This window comes from Lithobates pipiens, unplaced genomic scaffold (assembly GCF_037356315.1).
Source record: "Lithobates pipiens isolate NorthernLeopardFrog02 unplaced genomic scaffold, aLitPip1_a1.2 Scaffold_8, whole genome shotgun sequence".
Taxonomy (NCBI): Eukaryota; Metazoa; Chordata; class Amphibia; order Anura; family Ranidae; genus Lithobates; species Lithobates pipiens.
This window is the reverse complement of record NW_027507903.1, coordinates 540,777,015-540,803,156: the sequence shown is the minus strand read 5'-3', so window position 1 is coordinate 540,803,156 and position 26,142 is coordinate 540,777,015. Positions and strand designations below refer to the sequence as shown.

At 47.2% G+C, this 26,142-nt stretch overlaps 1 protein-coding gene across 1 annotated transcript in view; it reads right to left on the bottom strand.

Annotated features, from left to right (window-relative positions):
- The window catches only part of R3HCC1 (R3H domain and coiled-coil containing 1), a 34,099-nt gene extending 8,431 nt beyond the window's left edge, over positions 1–25,668 (bottom strand). The window contains exons 1-5 of the mRNA XM_077469713.1: positions 25,579–25,668; positions 18,128–18,272; positions 11,215–11,352; positions 5,278–6,796; positions 573–745 (exon numbers count right to left, since the gene is read on the bottom strand). Coding sequence (XP_077325839.1) covers positions 573–745; positions 5,278–6,796; positions 11,215–11,352; positions 18,128–18,180 — 1,883 coding nt within the window. The 5' untranslated portion in view covers positions 18,181–18,272; positions 25,579–25,668. The remainder of the gene's footprint in view (positions 1–572; positions 746–5,277; positions 6,797–11,214; positions 11,353–18,127; positions 18,273–25,578) is intronic.
- Between the last annotated feature and the right edge of the window lie 474 nt (positions 25,669–26,142).

Sequence of the window (26,142 nt, the reverse complement as noted above, 5' to 3'; positions counted from 1 at the left end):
CCCCGAAACCAATTATTGGGAGTCTCTTGAGCATTATAGCAGAGTTCCAGGCTTTTTAGGTTTATTAAAAGTCAGCAGCTACAAAAAGCGTAGTTGCTGACTTTTAATAAACAGACACTTACCTGTTCCACAGTCCAGCGATGCGTCTGAACGGAGCGTTGCTCCTCTCCCCCGGCCCCTCCATTCTGGGCAATCAGCTTCCCGGCCAGGCATGCAGGAGTCACGCTGAGCTACCGGAGTGGACAGGCGATCTCCTGGGACCTGTCACGTGTCCCAGGATATCGCCTAGAGGGAGAAGGCGAAGGCGAAAGGAGGAGTCGCCTTGGAGGTCCCTGGGCGGAAGGAGGAAGTGGGACAGGAAGTCCCCCTCCTAACGAAGCCCCCACTCCCCCCCCCCCAAAAAAATATGACATGTCAAATGTAGCATGTAAGGGGGCGAGGAGTGCATAAAGCGAAAGCTCAATTTTTTGGTGAAAATAAGCTTTAAGCTGCCCACTATTAGTGTCCCTAAAGACACTGACCACTGGTGTGATTAGACTACAACTTTCAGCATGTTTCGTTGGTTTTTCTACCTGTATTTTTGAAATGGCTCCATCAGATCCTCAGTGCTAAGTGTGGACGAAAAGCCATACACCTCAATAATATGGCCAAATCTCCCATGATCCACCTGAGTTTCTGCAAATTCTGAGAAATCAGACAAGAGAGGCTGGATGTGCACATCCTTCTCACTTACATGGGCAATGATCTGAAATGAAAAAAAAAGGGGGACAGTACTGAGCAAAGACATACTATATATTCAGAATGGCATATACACTGTTTTACAAGGTCTCCTTCCCCAGCTAGCATTAAATACAAATGCACGCCTGAATTACCACAGGTTTACCACTTGGTGGCAACATTCAACTAAGAATGCCAATCACATTCACACATATTATTAACAATTACTTGCCTTCAGTGAGCACATATCTTTTAGTTATATTTAAGAAAAGAATGAGACGAGACGAAAAACCCCACCACCTATCCTAGCCTCTTCAAATTAATTTGTAGCAGTCTTATTAAGTGTTACTACCTTTCCGTTATATAAATGTTTCAGGGTGTGCAGCACTGGTAGCTCACACACGTGTTTTGCTATTCTGTGCCATTACCTGTTAACTACTTTTTCCAGGATGGCTTACAGAGAAGACAAATAAAGACTACCTGATCAGTGCGGGACCACAGCCTGCAGCACTTTCCTGCCGAAAGACTGGTCTTGGCTTGCAAGCAGGTCCAGTCTGTAATGCTTTATGAAAGTCTGGAACCTGGACCAGGTTGCGGCCTTGCAAAGCTGGAGGGGAGACACTCCTGCCCTTTCAGCCAAAGAAGTGGAAACCGCTCTTGTGGAATGAGCATTTATTCCCAACAGTGGTGTCAAGGATGCCGCTTTGTATGCCTCTGCGATGGTATTTTTAGATGCCCTTTTACTCTTGTTTGAACCCGCAAACTCAAACAAGCTGGTGAAACATAGCCATTCCTTGGTGCGCTCTATGTAAGCGATCAAGCATCTCCTGACATCCATTTTATTAAATGCAGCCTCCTTGTAATTTTTTAGGATCTCCGCAAAATGAAGGTCTCACGATCTCTTCCAGTCTATGGAAGTTAGATGGTACTTTCGGGAGAAATGCTGGGTCCAGAGAAAGTATAAAATTTTGTCTTGCAAAATGATGCAGAAGGGCTCAACCACTGAGAGCATCTGTACCTCACTAACCCTCCTAGCGGACACTAGGGCCACTAAAATCACTGTTTTTAAGGTTAAAGCGGGAGTCCGCCGGGACTCCGCGTTTTTTATTTTTTTTAAAAGCCAGCAGCTACAAATACTGCAGCTGCTGACTTTTAAAAATAGTGACACTTACCTGTCCAGCGCGCCCGCGATGTCGGCACCCGAAGCCGATTTCTAGATCGTCTCTCGGGTGCTGCCGCCGCCATCTTGGGTATGGGAATCAGGAAATGGAGCCTTTCGGCTTCATTTCCCGGTTCCCTACTGCGCATGCGCAAGTCGCGCTGCGCAATAAGGACAGTCCCCGCTGCCTCTGGGATCTGTGTGTTTCCCAGCAGGCAGCGGGGCACTTGCGGAAAGGGGCGGGCACTTGCGGAAAGGGGCGTAATCTACGCCCCTTTCCGCAGAGAGCTATCCCGGAAGTGGGTGCAGATACCTGTACTGTACAGGTATCTGCACCCCCCCTCCCCCCTGAAAGGTGCCAATTGTGGCGCCGGAGGGGGGGGGGGGGGGTTCCGATGAGCGGAAGGTCCACTTTAGGGTGGACCTCCGCTTTAAGAGCTTTATGGGCAGTTCCTCTAGTGGCTCAGTGTTTTACAAAGACTTTACAACACCGTGGATAAGTTCCAGGAGGTGAACCCTCCTCAACTTGGGGACCCACTTACGGCTAATGGATGTAAGAAATTTCTTGACCAAGGGCTTGTCTGCTAGCCTTTGATTTAAATAGACAGAGCCAATACATGCACCTTGAGGGTACTGACCGCAAGATTTAGTTCTGCTCCAGGTTGGAGGAAATCTAGGACCACCAGGATCATGGCTCCTGACAGTCTGTTGAGCATGCGGCAGGCCCCAAACTTCTTACAGATTATACTGTAAATTGCGTTAGTGGATGGCTTCTGGCTGCTAAGGATGGTATTGATTACTTTTGCCGATAACCATCTCCGCTATAACAGCTCCCTCAGTAGCCAGGCCGTCAGAGAAAGAGCTCACTTCTGGATGATTCACCGCTCCCTGATACACAACGTCTGCCCTGTAAGGCAGTCTCCAAGGCTCCATGATGCCGAGTCTTAGTAAACTGTCCTGGTAACCAAGACCTCCTTGGCCAGAATGGTGCGATCAGGATAACCTTTGTGCTAGACACTCATCTTCCAGAAGATCTTTGGAATGAGGGCAAAAGGTGGAAACGCATACACCAGGCTTGCTTTCCAGGATTGAGATAGAGCATCTAGGCCCAGACTGAGATAGTCTCTCTGGAGGGAGAAAATGCTCCACCTGCCTGTTCTGTCTTGCAGTAAAAAGGTCTATCTGTGGGACTCCACACTATCTGTTCGATTCAAGCACCATGCTTTAAGTATCCTAGGAATACTATACTTTGAGTAGGTACTGACTGACTTCTCCCAATTTAACAGCCACCCCAGCCGCTGAAGGTGTCCGATAGTTCTGCTCAGGGTCTCTCACTTTATCTGCAACGATCAGCAGGTCGTCCAGATGGGGATTCACATAATTCCTTCCAAACTCAGGGTCCACAGAGCTTCTGCCAGAATCTTTGTGAAGATGCGTGGTGCTGAACCCATTCTTCACTGCAAACCTGAGATATTGCTTGGACTCCTTTTGAATGGGGACAAGAAGATAGGTGTCTTAGGTTTAATGAGACCATGAAGATCCCAGGGGTTAAACAAATCTCTGGTGGTGTATATGGACTCCATTTTGAATCGTTTGTACTTTACAAATAGGTTCACTTGCTTTAGGTTCAAAAGGAGTTGAAATTTTCCTGACGGCTTTTTTAGCAGAAAAACGTCAGCATAAAGCCACCTCTGACCCTTCCCCTCCTGTACTGTCACCCTCTTTTCTGGTCTTGGGTAGCTTCAAAACCCTTGTTACACTGCTGTCTGTCCCTCTGATGGTTCCTATATCCTGACCTCTGGAAGGGCCAAAAATTATTTTTGTTGTAGTTTTATTTTTTATTTTTTTTTGGGGGGGGGAGGAAACCTTTTCATCTGCCAACCTCTCTAGAACAGATTCTAGCTCTTTACCAAAGAACAAATCTCCAGAAAGAGGGAGAGAACAGAACTTGGTTTTGACACTGTCACCTCCCCAGGATTTCAGCCAGATAGCCCTCCTGGCTTCATTAACCAATGCTGTAAACCTGGTCGACTCAGTGGACGCATCTGCTATATAGGCTACTGCCTTACTTAGGAGTTGGCAAAGCATCCAAAATCTCTTCCCTGGGAGTGGGACTACACAAATTAAGCATACGAGCCACGCATGTAGTGGCTAGGGCTGGTTTAAAGCTAGCAAAGCAGGCTTCCCACTTTTCTATCCATTGGCTCCTTTAGGGTGCCTGTGTCCTCAAAAGGAGAGCTCTAAACCTTTTGATAGGGAAGCGTCTAGTCTGGGACACTTTTCGCACAACTTTGTATCCTCCTTAAAAGGGAACCCTTCTCTTCAGATTCTTTGGAAGAATTCGGGGAAGGGTCTTCTTCCCTTTCTTGAATACTGTCTTTTAGGAACGTCACCCCATCTCCTCACACATGGAGATATAAGCCTTCCATGTACAATGGTATATCTTCCAAGAATAAGATTTCCGTGCCCTCAACATAGTTGAAATCACAGAGTCAGACAGGCCTCAGTTCCTTAGCACCTGGCTCTCAACAGCCATGCCGTTAAAACCAGCGATGGTAAAGCAGGATGGTAAAGCAGGATGGAGAATCGGACCTTGAGACAGAAGGTCTTCTCACATCGGTAGCCACCAGGGAGCATCCGCAACCAGGCGTACTAGGTCGGCGTACCTGACAACACATGCAAAGCCTTACAGGGTGGCTGCTGGCCACAGCACACTGTGACAAGGACATAGGTAGTCCGGTCATGTGTGTGCCCCGGAGCGTTGCACTCTCCAGCCTCCCCTGGAGCCTGAGGGGCATGTCGTGGCCAACCCAGCGCGTAGCTAGGGTCTGCATGCACTCGATGGCCAGGCTTGGGAGACTACAAGGATCTAGATTATCCAGCCTGTCACCCAGCCGGCTGTTGATAGCAGATCACAGGATCTTAAAATCTTGTTAAAAAGGCAAAAATACAGAAAATTCCCAGGACCAATGGTCCCGCAGGAAGTGACATCATTCCGCACCCCCAGCATGGTCCACACACTGAGGATAGAGAAGCTATGAAACATGGGGATCTCTGTAAATGAGCAGTAGAGAAGAGCACCCGGACCACACAGTGGCCGACGCCTCCACCAGAACACCCTGCTGTGCTATTCTGGATGGACCCCACTGGGCCACCCCCTCCACTCCTAAATCGATACCTCACCAAGGCTACAACCATAAAGTGGGCAAAAAAAAAAAAAAAAAGAAGGTTACTTTAAAGGATTTGAGGGTTATACACAAGCATGGGGGGGGGGGGGGGGGATTCCCAGAGATTTGCTTTAAATCTCATTTCCACTCTCATATCCCTGAGGCATATAGGTGTATAGACCTTTGATCCTAAACCAGTGTCACCACAGTCTTTGCAGAAGTATCACTACTCACCTCAGTCATAATTTGCTCAAGCATCTTCTGCGGATCTTCATCATTACCTTTTGACATTTCCACTTCTGTTTGCATACAGCTGCTACTAGTTTTAGAAAGTTCTGTCACACTTTTGTCTTCTTCCCCTGTTTTGTCAGATGGCAGGTGCGATTCCGGTATTGCAGGCTCTGTGTAATTACCAGACACTTGTACTTTTTCATCTTTCCTAGTATTACTGGCACCATCTACACTGGGAACACAACATACATTTTCTAATAGAGTATTTGAGGCATATCCTAAACTGGTTGTTTCTATCTCCACATCATTACTAAGTCTTTCAAGTTTGTTACCAGTTACACTTTCACTATTTGCATCATTGTAGCCTAAAGGACTGCATCCATTGTCTGGTTTAAAGTCTATTATTGCATCTTCTTGCACTTTGCCAGAGTCGGCGGTTTCTGTTATACCTGCTCTATAGGCTTCAGTTCTTTCAGATACATCTGTATTTGATGTATTGCTCTCAGCTTTTCCCAAGCCATCTTCTGTCCTCACTTCATGGTCCTCGGTTTTGCTGTGCATTCCTATGTGACCCTCCACTGGCTTTTCTATATTTTGATATTCTGCAATGCCTTTAGAGTCATCAATTTCCTGAAATCTTTTCACCAGTACAGGACTCTCTCTAGTCTCTTCCAAATCCTGTGATGCCTTCTCAAGCTTTGCTGGCTTTTCTACCACTCTTTGGCTCTCTGATGTCTTGGTTAGGTCCTTTAGCTCTTCTGAGATATTTATAATTTCTTCCTCATCTTGCTTCACCTGTATCTTTTCAACGACCTTCAGATCATCTAGGTTCTTTGACAACTCATTCACACTACTTGAGATCAGCACTTCTGTGTGGTCCTGCACCTCATCAGGAACTTTTGATGTCCTCTCTGGATTCCCCTGTCCAAAGGACACCTCAGCTTCTTCACGTTTTTCCATGCCAGTATCAGACATGCTAGTGCCAGTATCAGACACATTTTGGCCTTTCTCCCTTGTGTCGTGCACAATTGTTCCCTGTGCAGCTGCCATTTCGCTGTCCATCTTTTCCATCATATCTTGACTGCTCGGTCTCTCCTTTGGCAACTTGTGGTCCTGTGATCCATGCTCTGGTTCCTCAACATCCACCAAACTGTCCTCTGCTTTGTCCAAAGTTTCTGTTTTGCCCGTCTCAAACACCATGCTTTCCTGTCCATCCAGGTTATCTTTTTTTGTCACTTGCATCAGTTGCCCCTTGTGATATGTATATCTATGGCACTCTCTAACTTCTGGTTCTTTAGTCTGGCTGTCTTCTATGTCCTTTATTCTCTGTTCTTCTCTGACTTTCCACCAAGGCTTCCCCTTGGCTGCATACATTGCACGGTCTGGTCTTGCATCCTTTCTCTGCCTCCAGTTTTGTCTTCCTCTGCCAGTCTCAGATTTTTTGTTGTAAGAGCCACGCCAAGTTCGGCTGTAACTTTTATCGACTGCATCGCTGCTGGATTCTTCACTCTGTGATGGGAGCCTACAAATACGACATTGGGAAATTTTTAAAAAAAAGCCCTTTAAAAATGTACAGTTTCAGCATATTGTATGTACAGTGAGGGAGAAAAAAAATTATTTGATCCTCTGCTGATTTTGTACATTTGACTACTGACAATTAAATGATCAGTCTATACCTTTAAAGGCAAGTTTAATTTAACAGTGAGGCAGAATAACAAAAAATCCAGAAAAACGCATTTCAAAAAAGTTATAAATGGATTTGCATTTTAATGAGTGAAATACGTATTTGACCCCATCGCAAAACATGACTTAATACTTCGCACACATCTCAGGAGGGATTTTGTCCCACTCCTCTTTGCAGATCCTCTCCAAGTCATTAAGGTTTCGAGTCTGACGTTTAGTAACTTGAACGTTCAGCTCCCTCCACATGTTTTCTACGGGATTAAGGTCTGGAGACTGGCTAGGTCAGGGGTTGACAAATTTGCTTGGAATCTAGGAGCCAGCTAAAAAAAGTTAGGAGCCAGGTCCGTGACGGCGATCTGGACCTGTCCCTGGCCTGACATGGAGACGAGTGAGGGGGAAGATAGTCCCAAGCCCCTCACCTGTCTCCAAGTCATTGCCCATAGCTCTTAGAGGGACATTTTATTTTTTTCAAATGACAAATTTTTTTTTAATTGCATTTTAGTGTAAATATGAGATGTGAGGTCTCTCTGACCCCAGATCTCATATACAAGAGGACCTGTCATGCTTTTTTCTATTACAAGGGATTTTTACATTCCTTGTAATAGGAATAAAAGTGACACAATTTTTTATTTATTTTTTTAAAAAAGAAAAGTGAAAAAAATAAAAATAAAAGTTAAAATAATAATACATTTTTTTTTAAACGCGCCCTGTCCCGCCAAGCTTGCGTGCAGAAGCAAACGCATATATGAAAGCGGTGTTCAAACCACACGTGAGGTATCGCTGCGATCGGTAGAGTGAGAGCAATAATTCTAGCCCCAGACCTCCTCTGTAACTTAAAAAGTGCAACCTGTAGAATTTTTTAAATGTCGCCTATGGAGATTTTAAAGGGTAAAAAAGTTTGTCGCCATTCCATGAGCGGGCACAATTTTGAAGCATGACATGTTGGGTATCGATTTACTCGACGTAACATCTTTCGCAATATAAAAAAAAAATTGGGCTAACTTTACTGTTGTCTTATTTTTTTTAATTTTTATTAAATAAATACATTTTCCCCAAAAAAGTGCGCTTGTAAGTCCGCTGTGCAAATACGGTGTGACAGACAGTATTGCAACGACCACCATTTTACTCTCTAGGGTGTTAGAATAAATAATAAAAAAAATATATTATATATTTTTTTTTTTTTTTGTTTGTTTTGTTTAGGGGTTCTAAGTAAAGGGATGGAGAAAGACTGGCAGGAAATCAATTAGCATTGTTCGTTGTAATTCCAACGGCCACCACAAGAGGGCGCCAGATTCCAGAAGGAACTATAGGATCACAGAAGGCCTCAAAGCCGGGGGCTCAATTACCGGCCGCCTGCGGCGCGGCCCGACGGGATCGCGCGGGGGGGGTCCACGGAGACGGGATACCCCCAGCTATGCTGCCCCAGGCGCAAGGTCGCTGATTCTAGTCGCCAATGCGACCTGGCGACCGGGTTTTGTCGAGCACTGGTTTAGGGGTTCTGAGTAAAGGGAAGGAAGATAGGCTGGCAGGCAGGGGAATTGGCATTGCATCCATTAGCATTGCTGGTTGTAATTCCAACGGCCACCACAAGAGGGCGCCAGATTCCAGAAGGAACCATTAGGATCGTAGAAGGCCTCAAATCCGGGGGCTCAATTACCGGCCGCCGGCGGCACGGCCTGACCCGATCGCGCGGGGGGGGGGGGGGGGGGGGGGGTCCGCGGAGACGGCATACCCCCAGCTGTGCTGCCCCAGGCGCCAGGTCGCTAATTCTAGTCGCAAATGCGACCTGGAGCCCGGGTTTTGTCGAGCCCTGGGCTAGGTCACTCCAGGACCTTAATGTGCTTCTTCTTAAGACTTCTTTCTTGCTTTGGCCATGCGTTTTGGGCCATTGTCATGCTGGAATACCCATCCACGACCCATCTTCAATGCCCTGGGAAGGAGATCCTCACCCAAGATTTGACGATACATGGCCTTGTCCATCATCCCTTTGATGCAGTGAAGTTGTTCTGCCCCCTTAGCAGAAAAACATTCATATATTGTCTTCCTCATACATCTTAGGCAATTCTATCGTTGTATCTTATTATTCACATCAATTTACTCTTAATTGTATCTATTGTCTCCTATGTTTTCCCATTTTCCAATTTTAACCCATACCCCCATCATTAACAAAAAATAAATAAAAAAACACAGTAAGTTGAGTTGATGACAAAGAGCTCGATTTTGGTCTCATCTGACCACAACACTTTCACCCAGTTCACCTCTAAATCATTCAACTATTCATTAGCAAACTTCAGACAGGCCTGAATACGTGCTTTCTTTAGCAGGAGAACCTTGCGGGTGCTGCAGGATTTTAGTCCTCCACGGCGTAGTGTGTTACCAATTGTTTTCTTTGCGACTATGGTCTCAGCTGCAAGATTCTCCCATGTAGTTCTGGGCTGATTGCTTACCGCTTTCATGATCATTGAAACTCCACGAGGTGAGATCTTGCAAGGAGCCCCAGACTGAGGGAGATTGACACTTATTTTGGGTATCTTCCGTTTGCGAATAATCACACCAACTGGTGTCGCCCTCTCACCAAGCTGCTTGGTGATGGTCTTGTAGCCCAATCCAGCCTTGTGTAGGTCTACAATCTTGTCCCTGACATCCTTGGACAGCTCTGTGGTATTGGCCATGATGGAGAGATTGGAATCTGATTAATTGCTTCTGTGGACAGGTGTCTTTTCTACAGGTAACAAGCTGAGATTAGGAGCATTCCCTTTAAGTGAGTGCTCCTAATCTCAGCTCATTACCTGTATAGAAGACACTTGTGAGCCAGAAATCTTGCTGATTGATAGGGGGGATCAAATACTTATTTCACTCATTAAAATGCAAATCAATTTATAACTTTTTTTTAAATTCGTTTTTTTTTCTGGATATTAGTTTTCTTCTGTCTCACTGTTAAAATAAAACATACCATTAAGTTATAGACTGATCATTTCTTTGTCAGTGGTCAAAACGTACAAAATCAGGAGGGGGGGGGGGGGATCAAATTTGTGGTACCAAGTGACCAGTGTCTTCCTCCAGGATCACAATGCAGTGACACTGGAAAAAGAGGACTTATGCTGCAGATGCTGGCTTGTAGTACAGTGGCAGCAGAGATGAACTAGTGACAACGCAGTATATAGTGTTGTCACCCAAAAAGAGGCACACATGCCCGCACATTGAAGCCGGTATGTTTTACATTACAGCAAAAGTGCTTTCTACGTCACAATTTTTGCTTTTCGAAAATTTAAATTGTGTTTTTTGAACATTATACAAAAGAATGTCAGTAAATTTTTTAGGATACACTTTTTCAGATCACAGCAGTACCAATACACAGAGGTTTAACACAATGCAAAATCAATTTCTACATTTGATAAAATATAAAAATCATACAATCAATCAATGCCCACCCATTGACCTTCTCCTTGAAGTGGTTTCAAAGTCTGTTTTACCTTAAAAGATTTTTTTTTTTTTTTTTTGAGTCATACTTACCTAGGTGGATGCAGCAACAGTTTGATGCTGCATCTGTCCCTCGGCACCTCGGAGCACAGCTCCCTGAGCAGAGAGTTGGTGACTGTCAGTCACAACTTTCTGCCCTGCCCCCTCCTCGCTCACTGGAGCTCAGGGGCTATGGAGTGGGTGGGAGCGGCCAGCTCAGCAGCTTGCCGAGAGGCTGAGCCGGGGGTTGGTCCAGGGATCTGGGCAGATCCTGACTCCATGGACGTGATGGCACCGAGCCTGGACCAACTCATTACGTCGGCAAAAAGCAGAATTCAGCCGAACTAACTGCACTCCTGTGATCCATAGAAGTACAGCCAAATGAGCTGGAGAAAAACAGTTATAGAACCACTTTGATCTGGCCACCTCTTTCCAGCCTTTATGTACACCCATCACTTACTTTGCAACTTTGTTTTTTTCAGATTTTTGGCACTGCCACCTCCAAACCAGCCAACAAGATCCCATACAATTTCTACTCTTCGTGTACTGGTCTGATAGATTCTCCATTGCCAATTCCTTTAGGGTCTAACAAGGTGCAGTCTATTAAATCGATACAGATACTCTATTAGAGGGCAGCTGAAGAGATGGCATTATCTGACAACCATAAGCTTTATTTTTTGTGACAAACATGAAGCTTGGATAGCCCAAGAACGCATGTATGTTTATGTCAAAGGACACAGGAGAACATATAAACACCTGCATTGTCGTATCTAGAAATAGCTCAATTTAATATCTCACCTTATCTCTACATGGCATATTACAGTGCGGCGCTGCCACCCTTCACCCACAGAAAAGCTGCTAAGTCCATCATAAGGCTCTGCAAGCCGGTGGATAAGGTAACGCAGTCGACTAGAGACAGGCGGGAACAAAAGAACCCTGAAAGGCAATAAGCAAAGAAGCCATTCAATATTCAGAACATTTTAGTCTGCAAAGGGCACAATGCTGGAGGTGAATCTATGCATTAAAAACGGTCATATAAATATAAGGAAAACACACACACACACACACACACACACACACACACACGTCTGGTTGCACAGCTTCAGTCCTAAAATGGAATTACTTGGGACACAGGTATTCCTGTTTAGTCTGTAGATGAGGAAATGAAGATTCACTTCCTGAAGAATAAAGTTGTGCTTTCCGCCCCCCCTCCCCCCATAGCCTATGCTATGCCTTTATTTTTACAGGTTAAAAACCCAGAATATAAAAACACAAATAACATTTTCACCAAAGCTCATTTCTTACAGCTCTTCTACTATTTTACTCTATTATTCCCAACAGAATGATGGGCAGATTGCAAAACTGCCACCACTGACAAAGAAACCTTCAATCTCTAAAAGACAAATATGTAATTCAATCCTTTTTTGTTACTTTGATCTGCATAATGTAAATATTCTTAAATCAACAAGCTATTAGCTTTTAGATACCTTTCCATTTACTTCTAGTATTTGTAGTTTTTTTGCAAACAGAGGGTCGCCTATATTGCACATTAATGGGAAACTATAACCTTCTTTGTAAATAATCTTAATTAATCATACTAGAAGACAAAAAGCTATATATATATATATATATATATATATATATATATATATATATATATATATATATATATATATATATATATATATATATATATATATATACACACACACACACACACACACACATATACACACACAAATTATTTTTGCTGGAAGGCTCATTTAAACTTTATATAGCAGGTTGTGCTTTCAGTTAACAGCAAAGTGATTACCGCTTCTCTCCTCAAATGAAAGTTTGACAGAGCCCATTGGCCTATCAGTAGAAATAACCCCTCCAGAGAATTTCCTGTAATAGTGCTCCTAATCGAAAAAACACACACACACACACACACACACACACACACACACACACACACACACACACACACACACACAATAGAAGGATATGCTGGTTTAGCATGCAAAAATAGGATTTCTGTACTCGCCGTAAAATCCTTTTCTCTGTAATTCACTGACCAACACAGCTCCTCTTTGTAACTTAATGGGTTCGTTAGCCTGCCATTAGGAGAACTAGGCAAAAATTACACACAATACACAGAACTTTAGGGGGGGGGGGGGGGGGGGACCCTGTGCTAACAACCCTCCCTGCTGCCCAGGCAGAACTCAGTACGTGAACAAGTAGTATAACGTAGAAAAAAGGAGGAGGGGTGAGTGCTGTGTCGGTCAGTGAATTACAGAGAAAAGGAGTACAAAAATCTTATTTTCTCTTATATTCACCAACTGACACAGCTCCTCTCTGTAACTAAATGGGACGTCCCCAAGCAGTGCCAAACGAGGGGTGGGAAAAAAAACAGCATTAAATCTTCATCCACCATGGCAAGTGGGAACTAGTGAAACTAAACCCACAAAAAACAGCAGTGTACGGAAAAACACACCGCTATATAACCGGGTATTCTCAACAGGAGAAATCCCCAACACCGCAAACAATTTGCGGAAGTAATGCAACAGTGCATTAACAAACAGTACTGCGTTTTAACCAAAAGATAAAAAACAAACACTCAATTGCAACTACACGGCCGCCTGCAAAACTTTGCGGCCAAAACAGGCATCAGCCAATGCACTGACGTCTACCTTGTAGAACTTGGTAAACGTATGGACAGACGACCAGGTCGCTGTCTTACACACCTGAGAGACAGATGCTTGGTGTCGGAAGGCCCAAGACGTTCCAATTGCTCTCGTAGAGTGGGCCGTGACTGGAAAGGGGGGCACCTGGCCCTTCAAGGCTTAGGCTTGTACTACAATCTGTCTGATCCACCTGGAAAATGGTGGCCGACGAGACCGCCATACCCTTCTTTGGGCCAGCCACCGAAACAAACAGCGAGTCTGACTTCCGAAAGGGAGCCGTGGCAGACAAGTACACCTTCAGAGCCCTAACCACATCGAGAGCGTGAAGGGCCACCTCCTTGGGGTGCTTCAGCTTAGGACACAACGATGTTAATACAATGTCTTCATTGATATGAAAAGCCGAAACCACCTTCGGTAGAAAGGACGGTTGCGGACGCAACACCACCTTATCCCTGTGCATAACCAGATAGGGCGACTTGCATGACAAGGCCGCCAATTCCAAAACCCTCCTGGCCCATGTGATGGCCACTAGAAAGACCACTTTCTGTGAAAGGGTCAACAAAGGAATCTCCCTGATATTCTCAAACGGCGGCTTTTGAAGCACCGAAAACACCTGGTTCAAATCCCATGGTGGCAACGGTGGACGTACCGGAAGGACTACATGTCGCACCCCCTGAATGAAGGTACTCACTAATGAATGAGACTCCAGGGGGTCGCTGGAAAAAGACAGCCAGAGCTGAAATTTGCCCCTTAATGGTGCTCAACGCCAACTTCTGGTCTACACCTTGCTGTAGAAACAGCAGGATCCTGGATATAGAAAAGGAGCGCGGATGCCACCCTTTCTGCTCACAGATGGAGATATATCATTGTACCTGGAAGGCCTATATCTTCCTTGAAGAAGATTTCCGCGCCTTCAACATAGTTGGAATCACCAAGTCCGACAGACCCCGGTTCCTCAGCACCTGGCTTTCAACAGCCATGCCGTTAATGCCAGCGACGGTAAAGCAGGGTGAAAAATTGGACCTTGAGATAAGAGGTCCTCTCGCAGCGGCAGTCACCAGGGAGCGTCTGCCACCAGACGCACCAGGTCTGCGTACCAGGGCTGCCGAGGCCAATCTGGGGCCACCAGGATTACTGGAATCCCCTCGGCTTCCACTCTGCACAGCAGGCGTGGCAACAGTTTTAGCAGAGGAAAGGCGTAGATCAGCTGGTACTGATCCCATGGAGCCACCAGCGCGTCTGACACGTATGCCCACGGATCTCTTGTCCTGGACACAAATCTCGGCACCTTCCGGTTGAGGCGGGAGGCCAATAGAGCCACATCTGGTGTGCCCCATTTTAGGCACAACAGCCTGAATATCTCCAGATACAATGCCCATTCTCCTGGGTCCAGCATCTGTTGACTCAGATAGTCCGCCTGCCAATTTTTGCACCCCCGGGATGTAAATGGCTGACTGGGCCGGAACGTATCGCTCTGCCCACCGAAGTATGTGAGCGACCTCCCGAGCAGCGGCTGAACTTCTTGTTCCCCCTTGGCAATTTATGTACACCTCAGCCGTGGCGTTGTCTGACTGTATCCTGGTCGGACGGCCTTGAAGACACATAGACCATGTGTGGAGGCACAGCCTGATCGTTCTCAATTCGAGCAGATTGATCGGCAACTTGGATTCGTCTGTCGACCAGAAGCCCTGAGCCAACTGAATACCCATCACTCCACCCCAGCCTGAGAGACTGGCATCCGTAGTGATCACCGTCCATTTCAGAGGAAGGAACGATTTTCCGGATTGAATCATCGGGGACCTCAACCACCAGATCAGAGAGTCCCTAATTGGCTGACTGTCGATCCAGGGACAACAGAGATTTGTCCCATTTTGTCCAAAACTCCTTCTGCAGGACTCTGGTGTGGAACTGGGCATAAGGTACTGACTCGAAGGAGGCTACCATGAGCCCCAGTACTCGCATGCAAAAGCGGAGCGACGACCACTTGCGGTTCATCAGTAGTTTGACTGCAGATCTGAGAGTCTGTAATTTGTCTGAGGGGAGAAAGACCCTCGCTTCCCTGGAGTCCAATAGTAAACCCAGGTACTCCAGAGGCTGGGTCGGCACAACCACCGCCTTCTTTAGGTTCAACAGCCACCCAAATTCTCGCAGAGTCTGCATGATGATCGCCACATCCTCCTCTAATTCTGAGGCAGAAGATGCTCTCAGGAGGAGATCGTCTAGGTAACCCACGATCGCGATCCTGCGTTGTCGCAGCAACGCCAATACTGGAGCCAGTACTTTGGTAAAGACTCAGGGGGCTGATGCCAGGCCAAAGGGAAGAGCCACAAACTGGTAATGGGCTTCCCCGACTGCCAAACGCAGAAATTTTTGATGCCGAAGGCATATGGGTATGTGCAGGTACGCATCCTGGATGTCTAAAGACGCCAGGAAGTCCCCTTGGAGCGCAGCGACTACTGAGCAAACCGATTCCATTCTGAACCTCTGCACTTACCCCTTCCTTCTTGGGAACCACAAACAGATTTGAGTAGAACCCCTGGAAGCTTTCCGATTCCGGAACTGGTACAATCACCCCGATTCAGCAAGTCCCTTACTGCCCCTAACAGGGCCTCCCGGCGAACCGGGGGCACGGGTATGCTGGAGGGGGAAGAATCTGTTTTGTGGCCAAGAGAGAAACTATCTTGTAGCCTGTGCAAATCAGGTCACAGACCCATTGGTCGGATAACCGGGAGGTCCACCGGCCTGCAGACTCCCGAAGGCGACCCCCCCACCCGCGTATAAACCTTCATGCAGTAGCACTTTTGTTCGCAGGCTTGTTAGGCTTGTGGTTCCAGGGACGCTTTTGACCGTCCGTGGACGTCTTGTTGGGCTGGGAATGTTTTGTCGAAGCACCAGGCGGACGAAAAAGCCAATTGTGAGTGGAAAAAGAGGGCCCTTGCCTGCAGCGTGGCTCCTGGCCTGTGGGAGTAGTGTACTCTTACCACCCGTGGCATTTTTAATAATGTCACCCAACGAAGCTTCAAAGAGCCGGTCGCCAAGGAAGGGAAGATCCGTCAGGGCTTTTTTGGATGCCTGGTCAGCCTACCAGCATTTAAGCCAAATCCGGCGCCTCAGCACCACAGCTGACACTGAAGCCCTGGATAACAGAGGGAGAGTATCCAGAACCGCGTCACAAATGTACTTAAGGCCTTGCACTAGTTGGTCTGCTAGTTCCACGCAGACAGGGGAGGCGTTTTGCTCTCCAAATTCGCGGTGCAAAAGTTTTGCCCACTCAATCAGTGCGGATGCCAGTACTGGTCGCATTGGCTGACCCCACAACCGTAAACAAGGAACGAGCCACCGACTCGGCCTTCCTATCCGTGGGGTCCTTGAATTCAGGAGACCCCTCAACCGGGATCGTGGTTACTTTACGGAAGGGGGGGGGGGGCAGGGGCCTTTTACGCGCACCTTTCCCCCCCACGCACCGTCTCTATTTTAGCAACAAAAGAGTTAAGGACCGCCGTCAGGGTGTCCATGGGCACAGCTCGATGCGCAGGTGACATGGTTGCAATAGCCTGGATTTCGGGGGAAGAGACACCAGTTTCTGAAGCCATGCTGACCCTACCCTGTCTGCCACCTGCAAGGGAACTTAGGACAGTGAAGGTCCCACCCTCCTGCTGCAGCCACGTGGGGGGTACCTAGCGCCAGACTCAACCCTGGGGTGTTCTATGATTGTTACTTGCCGTGCCTGTAGTCCCCAGGAGGTTACCCAGTTGCAGAGTGAAGAAACTGTCGGCAGCAGCTGTATAGAATAGCAGTGAAACGATCTGCAGAGCTTGCACCAGCGTTCAGGGAAGAGCCATCCAGCGTCCTGTATACACAGTGGACACAGGAAACAGCATGTGTGAGCACATGTAATGCTGTCACAAAAGAACTACTGTGAAAAGGAGCGCCCGGGCTTCAAAAAAAATGGACGCCAATGCAACTAATAGGAAAATACCATAGAAAATGGCTGCTGAGGCCCACAAGGGGAACCTGCTTTGCCCACAGTCAAAATGGCCACTGGACAGCGCCATGAGGTGACAGGAAAAAAATAAATAATCACAGAACAGTGCTGCCTGCATTCAGCAAGAACACCTCCACAGACACCTTTTGGGACCCCCCCAGACCGGGACCAAAGCTAGCCACACAGAGCCCCCTACAGGTGAGAGACACACACACACACGCACGCACGAAGCCACCCCCCCCCCCCCCCGGAGGGGAGATAGGGACGTAGAAGAGAAGGAGGTGAGGTGACCCCCGAATCGACCTCCCAGGGAATACCCAGATGCTCACCCCACCGAAGCATGGAGAGCCGTACTTACCAGTCCTGAAGAGCTGGGAGACCTCCTGCGCAGTTACAGGGTAGCTGTTGACCCCGTATACTGTGATCAGGATATCAGTAGCCCGGTCATGTGTATACCCCGGAGCATTGAAGCTCACCGACCACCTCTGGAGCTGAGGTATGTTGTGGCCTGACGAGCCTTAGCTGCGGCCTGCACACGCTCGATGGCCGGACTGGGGAGACTACAAGGACAACTTAACCAGCCTGTCACCCAGCCAGAAGTTGATGAAAGCTCCTGGGATCTTCTATCTTGCGCAAAAACAGCAAACCTGCATCAAAAAAAAAAAAAAAAAAAAAAAAATGGATCAAAGGGCCCGCAGGGTTCCTAGGTCATTCGCCTTCACTAGGCAAAATAAAACTGGAGTTCTGCCTGGGCAGCAGGGAGGGTTGTTAGCACAGGGTCCGCCCCCCGGGGCGGGACTAAAGTTCTGTGTATTGTGTTACAATTTTTGCCTAGTTCTCCTAATGGCAGGCTAACAAACCCATTTAGTTACAGAGAGGAGCTGTGTCAGTCGGTGAATATAAGAGAAATAACTATTATACTTGATACAATCTTCACATGCTTTAGCAACATACTGTTATCAGAATATTTGGAACAGTTGTTCATCAAGAAGCTTCAAATGTGTGAAAGTGTTTTAACACACACACACACACACACACACACACACACACACACACTTACGCCTTGTGGTTTCCCTGTTGTAAAAAGTGGTTAAGTTCTGCTGACACAAGCATGTAGAAATCATGCTCCAGTCCAGAGAGGTACACCCCATCTATACACGGTAGATCCAGGTTTGTAACTCTCCACGTATCAAATAAGGAGAAACCTGAGGATTTAAAAAAAAATGAAATATGTTTTAATACATTTGAAGGCAAAACGTCAGACATTACTTTTTGCAATGGGGCATGAATACATTTCCAATTTAATTTTTATTCCCGGCTGTGTTCCCATTAGAAAAATAACTACCTTTGTATAGTGCCATTTTTCGAGGTAAACACATCTTCCCCTCCAACAATATACATTTATTGGCATTTGTCACTTAACAACAGGGCACTTAAACCCCCTGAGACCAGACCAATTTTCAGCTTTCAGTGCTCTCACACTTTGAATGACAATTACTCAGTCATGCAACACTGCACCCAAATTCATTTTTTGTCCTTTATTCATACACATAGAGATTTATTTTGGTGGTATTTGATCACCTCTGGGGTTTTTTATTTTTTGCACTATAAATGAAAAAAAGACCGAAAATTTTGAAAAAAAAAACTAAATGCATTTTTCTTTGTTTCTGTGATTAATAATTTGCAAAATTTTATTTTTCCTTCATAAATTTTGGCCACAATTTATACTGCTACATATCTTTGGTAAAAATAACCCAAATTAGTGGATATTATTTGGTCTTTATGAAAGTTAGAGACTCTACAAGCTGAGGTGCAAATCATAAAAAAAAAAAAAAAAAAAAAACACACCCCATCTGATCAGACCTGATGTACTGGTGGCCCAGCTCATTTCTTGCGACCCGAACAAGCCAGGAAAAGTGCAAATACCCCCCCAAATGACCCCTTTTTTGAAAGTAGACATTCCAAGGTATTTAGTAAGAGGCATGATGAGGTTTTTGATGTCATTTTTCCCACAATTCTTTGCAAAATTAAGATTTTTTTCCCCCCGCACTAATATGTGGCACTGATGACAGATGGCACTAATATGTGGAACAGATGACATTAATACGTGAAACTGATGACAGATGGCAAAAATACATGACACTAATGAAAGATGGCACTGACAGATGGCACTGGGGACACATGGCACTTCATTTTCTTTTTTTTCCCCCCACTGATAGCAATCTGTGACTAGCTGTGTCCAATGAACATGGCCAACACAGAACTTCCGATGCGGAAGTAAACAGAAGGACGTCCAGGGACGGCCTCCCGGCAATTGGCGTCCGCGTTGCAGCCGTCTTTCGGCTATAGCACGGACGCCTAGTGGTTAATCAGATGCAGGCCTTTTGTTCTAGATATTATGACTGAGCTGGAGAGCCATGAATTTGGAGCCTCATATTCATCTGTCTGCAGAGGGGCTGCACTGGCTACATTTTTACATTTTAGTGCTTTAACAAAAAAAAACTAAATATATTTAAAAATAATGCTACATTGGAGCTTAAAAACTCACAGGTGCACATAGAAGCACTTACTCCACCCTTCATTCAGAATGAACAAACTGCAACATCAGTCTTCATCAATGCTACCCGCCAGGTAACAGTTCAAAGAAAACTAGATTTAAAAGGATTGAAAAAGCCTTTTGAAAGATCATTAAAAACTGAGTTAAACTCAGCTGACAGGCAGGGTTTCTATGACAGGAGAGACCCTGGTGGTCTCTTCTGTCATAAATGCTTCTACCTGCCTGTCAGTGTTTATGTACACAGAGTCACGCATTCGTAGCTCAGAGTACATTCACTGCACCGTTCTGTGCCATGAAGTGACGTTATCGTAGCCAAGCCATTCAAGCGACTGAAGAGAACAAACCCGAAAAGGAAGACCAGGACAAGATGTAAACGCCTGGGACCAGCTGGAGGGCTGACAGCGCATTACTGGAGGGCTTTGTTTGACAGTCAAGTATGCCATATTGTGCCCATATGCAGTCCATACATTATGGCAAAAACTTCCTGGGGGGGGGCTACTAAAAAAAATTGAGTATAAATTTAATTCCAGTTTAAAAAGTTACAAAGTAGATAAGATTTTAGCATTTTTGTTTAGATCAATTAGGCCTCATGCACACTAACTAGATATGGCGACTTGCAAGACAAGGCCGCTAGTTCTGAAACCCTCCTGGCCGATGTGATGGCCACCAGAAAGACCACTTTCTGAGAGAGCGTTAACAAAAGGGATTTCCCTGATGTTCTCAAACGGCATTTTCTGAAGCGCCGATAACACCAGGTTCAGATCCCACAGAGGTAAGGGTGGACGCACCGGGGGGGGGGGGACGACTACTACTGCCAGACCCCTTGTACAAAAGGTGCTCACTAGCAAGTGAGACGCCAGGGGTCATAGGATAGGGTGATATTTGTCCCTTGATGGTACTTAAGGCCAGTTTCTGGTCCACTCCTCACTGTAGGAACAGCAGGAGCCTGGAAAAGGAATAGGTGCGTGGACGCCACCCCTCTCCTCACGCATGGAGATATAAGCCTTCCACGTACGATGGTATAAGTTCCGAGAAGAAGATTTTCGTGCCCTCAATACAGTGGAAATTACAGAGTCAGACAGACCTTGGTTTCTTAGCACCTGGCTTTCAACAGCCATGCCGTTAAAGTCAGCAACGGTAAAGCAGGATGGAGAATCGAACCTTGTGACAGGAGGTCTTCTCGCATCGGTAACCGCCAAGGAGCGTCCGCCACCAGGCATACTAGGTCGGCGTACCAAGGACACAGAGGCCAATCAGTGTCACTGGAATCCCCTCTGCCTCCACTCTTCGGAGCAGATGTGGTAAGTTTTAGGTGTAGGAAAGGTGTAGATCAGCTGGTACTGCTCCCATGGAGCCACCAACGCGTCTGACGCATCCGCCCAGGGATCTCTTGTCCTGGACACAAACCTCTGCACCTTTCGATTGAGCTGAGAGGTCAGGAGATCCACATCTGGCATGCCCCACCAAAAGGCAAAGAAGCCTGAACACCTCCTGATGCAGTGACCACTCTCCTGGGTCCAGCATTTGGCGAATTAGATAGTCCACCTGCCAGGTTCGTATTCTAGGGATGTATATGGCCGATAGGGGCGGTACGTGCCGCTCTGCCCACCGAAGGATGCAAGCGACCTCCCGTGCTGCAGCCAAGCTTCTTGTTCCTCCTTGATGGTTGACATGCCACCGCCGTGGCGTTGTCAGACTGGATCCTGATCGGATGCCCTCGTAGTCTCATCAACCATGTGGAGAGGCATAGCCTGATCACTCAAAGTTCGAGCACATTGATCGGCAACTGGGATTCCTCCCTTGACCAGTGGCCCTGGGTCGATTGTACTCTCAGTACTCCACCCCAGCCGGTCAGGCTGGCATCCTTTGTGATCACTATCCAATGAAGAGGTAGGAACGATTTCCCGGACCGAAGGGCTGGAGATCTCCGACACCAGAGAAGAGAGTCCCTGACTAACTGGCTGACCTGAATCTGCTGATCCAGGGATAACGGAGATTTGTCCCATTTTGTCAATATCTTCTGCAAAACTCTGTTGTGAAATTGGGAATACGGTGCCGCCTCGAAGGAGGCCATCATGAGGCCCAGGACTCACATGCAGAAGCGCAGCGACGACCACCTGCGGTTCATCAACAGCTTCACCGTGGCTCTGAGAGTCTGCAGTTTGTCTGAAGGGAGAAACACTCTCGCTTTCACAGAACCCAGCAGTAAGCCTAGGTACTCCAGTCGTTCAGTTGGCACAAGAAACGACTTTTTGAGGTTCACCACCCACCCAAATTCCTGCAGGGTTTGCATGGCTATTGCATATCCTCCCTTAATTCTAAAATGGAAGCTGCTCTCAGAAGGCAATCGTCTAGGTAACCCACGATTGCGATCCCACGTTGTCACAACAACGCCAAAATTGAAGACAATAACTTGGTAAAGACTCAGGGTGCTGAAGCCAAGCCAAAGGGGAGAGCCACAAACTGATAGTGGTCTTCCGCTACTACAAATTGTAGAAACCTCTGATGCCTGAGGCATATGCAAGTACGTGTCCTGGATGTCCAAAGACGCCAGGGAGTCCCCCTGATGGAGTGCATCGACCACTGAGTGAACGGATTCCATTCTGAACCTCTGTACCTTCACAAAACAAGGGGCTTGTTAGGTCCAAGATTGTAGTCCCCAAAAAGGAAGGGGTACGTCCAAACAGATTGGAATAGAATCCCTGAAACCTTTCCATTTCTGGAACAAGCACTATCACCCCGCAGCTGAGCAGGTCCCTTACTGCCCCAAAGAGGGCCTCCTGGTGAGCCGAAAATAAGGGTATGCTGGAGGGGAAAAATCTGTTTGGTGGCCAAGAGAGGATCTCTATCTTGTAGCCTGATGAAATCAGTTCTCAGACCCATTGGTCAGACAGCCAAGAGGCCCACCAGGCTGCCAACTCCTGAAGGCAACACCCCCCCCCCACCCAAGTGATGGGTGGGGGCAAACCTTCATGCAGTAGCACTATTGCTCGCTGGCTGGGATGCTTCTGTCCCTCAGTAGACGCCCTGTCAGACTGGGAGCATTTTGCTGAAGTCCCGGGCGGACGAAAAAGCCTCTTGAGCGGAAAATGAAGGCCCTTGCCTGCGGCGTGCTGCCTTACTCTTCCTGGACTGTGGGAGCAAAGTGCTCTTCCCACCTGTGACATTCTTAATAACGTCATACAGAGAGGCTCCAAATAGCCGCTCACTAAGGAAGGGTAAATCCGTCAAGGCTTTTTTAGATGCCTGGTCTGCAGACCAGCATTTCAGCCAAATCAGGTGCTGCAGCACCACTGCTGAAAATGATGCTCTGGTGAGCAAGGGAAGTGTATCCAGGGTCACGTTACAGACGTACTTAAAGAGGAAGTAAACCCTGATGGGTTTACTTCCTCTTTGATTCCCTGCAAAGGTAAAGCATAATGGACTACTATGCATCGCATAGTAGCCCATTATGTGTCACTTACCTGACACAGGAGCCAGCGAAGTCACCGCTGTCCCCTGTAGTTCCGAGCGTCCATCTTCTTGGTGGGTCTCGCTGCTCCAGCGCTGCGATTACCCCGGAGCCGCGATGACGTCACTCCCGCACTTGCGCATGGGAGCAGACACTCGCGGCATATCACCGCGATCTGCGGCTTGCCCAGTGCGCCTGCGCACCGCTGTCTACGGCGCATGCCGTATAGGTCTAGGAGATATTTCTTGGACCTACAGGTAAGCCTTAATCAAGGCTTACCTGTAGGTCAAAGTGATTTGTAAGGGTTTACAACCACTTTAAGGCCGTGCACTAACTGAGCTGCTAGTTCCACACAGACAGGAGAGACCTGCTGCTTCTCCAATTCACGGTGTAATAGTATTGCCCACTCAGCAAGTGTCTGTGACACCAATGCTGTGGCCAGTACTGGTCGTATTGCTGAACCCACTACCGTAAACATGGACCGGGCCACTGCCTCAGCCTTCCTGATGGTAGGGTCCTTAAATGCAGGAATCCTTTCTACCGGGATTGTGGTTACTTTATTTAACCTGGACACTGGGGGGGGGGGTTCACGACCGGGGGAGCCGACCATTTTTTAAGAAGGCTCTCCTCAAAGGGGTAACGCACTGCCATTCTTTTTGGGACCAAAAAGGTCAGTTGCGGGCTTCCTCATTCCTTGTATATGAACATGTGTTTATAGTTGCCATTAAAAGTCCTCACTGCAGTTCTCAGATCAGCAGAGAATAAAAAAAAAATAAAAAATAAATAAAAATTGAGAATACATGGAAGGCAGAGGAAAAGAGGGGGAAGAACTGTCAGTGACGCACTGCCCACTCCAGAAGACGTGCGGACTTTGCGTGCGAATGTGCGCTTTGTCGCCCAGCAGTCTATGAAAGACGCTTCCTGAAAGCTGCCCCTTGTGGTTTGATCTGCTTCTGTTACCCGCGTTCCTGATTCTGTGCCAGTATTCTGCTCCTGACCTTGCTTCTGTCTCCAATCCTGACCTCAGCTTGTTTGACCCTGCTTAGTTACCTGCCTGATGCCAAGACCCAGCCTGGACTCTGACTATTCTCTGCCTGCCATTTATCCTGGTGTGTATGACCCGGCTAGCCTGACACCGCTTCTGTCTGCACTTGCTAACCTACATCCGCTGCTCTGCAAACCTGCATCCGCTAAACCTACTGGCCTGCATCCGCTGATCTCCGTACCTTCTGTTTTAACTTCTTCTTGCTACACACCTCCAAGCAGTTTAGACCAAACAGGCACCTTTACATCACCGTGCTCTTACCACCACTGTCCCCACTCCAGTGGTCCCCCTCTGCACATCAGGCTCACACCCAAGGTACGTTACAGGAACAAAGAAAAGGGGAGAGAGAGAGAGAGCGAGAGCGATCCTAAAATGTACCATAAGAGTGGAAGGGACTCAGAGAGCACTAAGGCTGGGTTCACACTGCTGCGGTGACCAGATCGGATGTGATTCGCACCGCACTGCAAATCACATCCGATCTCTGTGCGATGCGAGTTCAGCTTACAGTTAGTATGGCTGAATTCGCATCGCAGGACTTTTTTTCGGTCCGCAGCAGAATCGGATCGCATGGGTGTTCACACCATGCGATACGATTCCTGTCCGAGTTTGCAGATCGCAGTGCAATATGCAAACTGATCTGGGGGTGTCATTAACATTTCACTGACACTCCCAGCAGTTCGCATAGGGCAGTGTGAACTGCCGCCAGGAGGCATGCAATGCGGGAACCCGCCGCGGATTTGCAGCGTTCCCGCATCGCTGCAATGTGAACCTAGCCTGAAGGTCAATGGGTTAGGGGCGTGAATCACTTGTCTTGCCTTGGGTGCTGACAACCCACACTACGAAAATAGTTTTACTGTTAAGGGTCCAGACAACTTGGGAAATTTTATCAAGGGGGTCAAGGCACTAGGAAGGTTGAGAACCACTGAACTAGGGGGCTCCCCTGCGGCTATCCAAACTAGGGGGCTCCCCTGCGGCTAGCTGGTGAAACTATAGTTTCCAACGTTGCCAATGTTCTCTTTAACGGTTGGCACATCCCCAAATAGTACATAATGACACATCGCTATCCTTACTCTTGAAAATGTTGCCCATCTCCTACAATCCCCCCCCCACATAGACCAGGCGCTCTGCCCTCAATGACTGCACTCCTATTCCAGGTTTGGGACTCAAGTAGCCAGGCAACTAGTATTTTCAACCCGTGCTCAGCAATGGTAGTCACCACATTCCTCCCAGTGTAGGATTTCTCTACATGAAGCACATGACACTGCACCCCCATCATATATTATAACGCTTCTCTATGGAAGGACTGCAAGTTCCAGCATGCCCCATGCAGAAGGTTACAGCAGAGCAGCTGGAATAACACGTGTGGCTATCAGTGCATTTAGGAACTCGCAGTCCCATCCCAGCACCGTGCACCCTATACAGGGCTCTACACCCCACACCTGTGTACACCTCTCCCACCTTGTATACAATCCACCCGACCCCTCACCCGGCTCCCTCCAGTACCTGCCGGGATAGACCGTCCTTCTCTTTCTCCCCGGCTTTCCCGCGGTCACACCGGAACACAGCGCCTTCTGGTGGCCCCTTCCAATAACAGCACGCCTTATATTTGAGGTGGATCCTGTGTCACACTTCTCAGGCTCGGATGTAGTATATGGATATGCCAGCCCAGAGTTATGGGTGCCACCAGTCCTTGCCAGGGAAGCTGAAATAAAAATATCCATATCCAATATCCAGAAGTTGCTGCCCCTAACTGCCTTTTAAGGATTTCCTCAAGTCTCCCTTATGCAGCAATTTTCCATTACCAAAAACCTACCTATGATGATAAGGAACATCTGTAGAAAAAAAACAAAAAATTGTGCAGCTTTGATTAAAGTTGAATAAAGCCCTTGCTAAAGATGTAGTCAATGTATATAAGTTCATGAAAGCAGAAAAATACTCTTGCGCACAAATATGTTGATCAGGCGATCAGTTCAGGATGGATAATGACTCAGGCCTCGCTGCCCTCCAGGATAACAGTCAAAC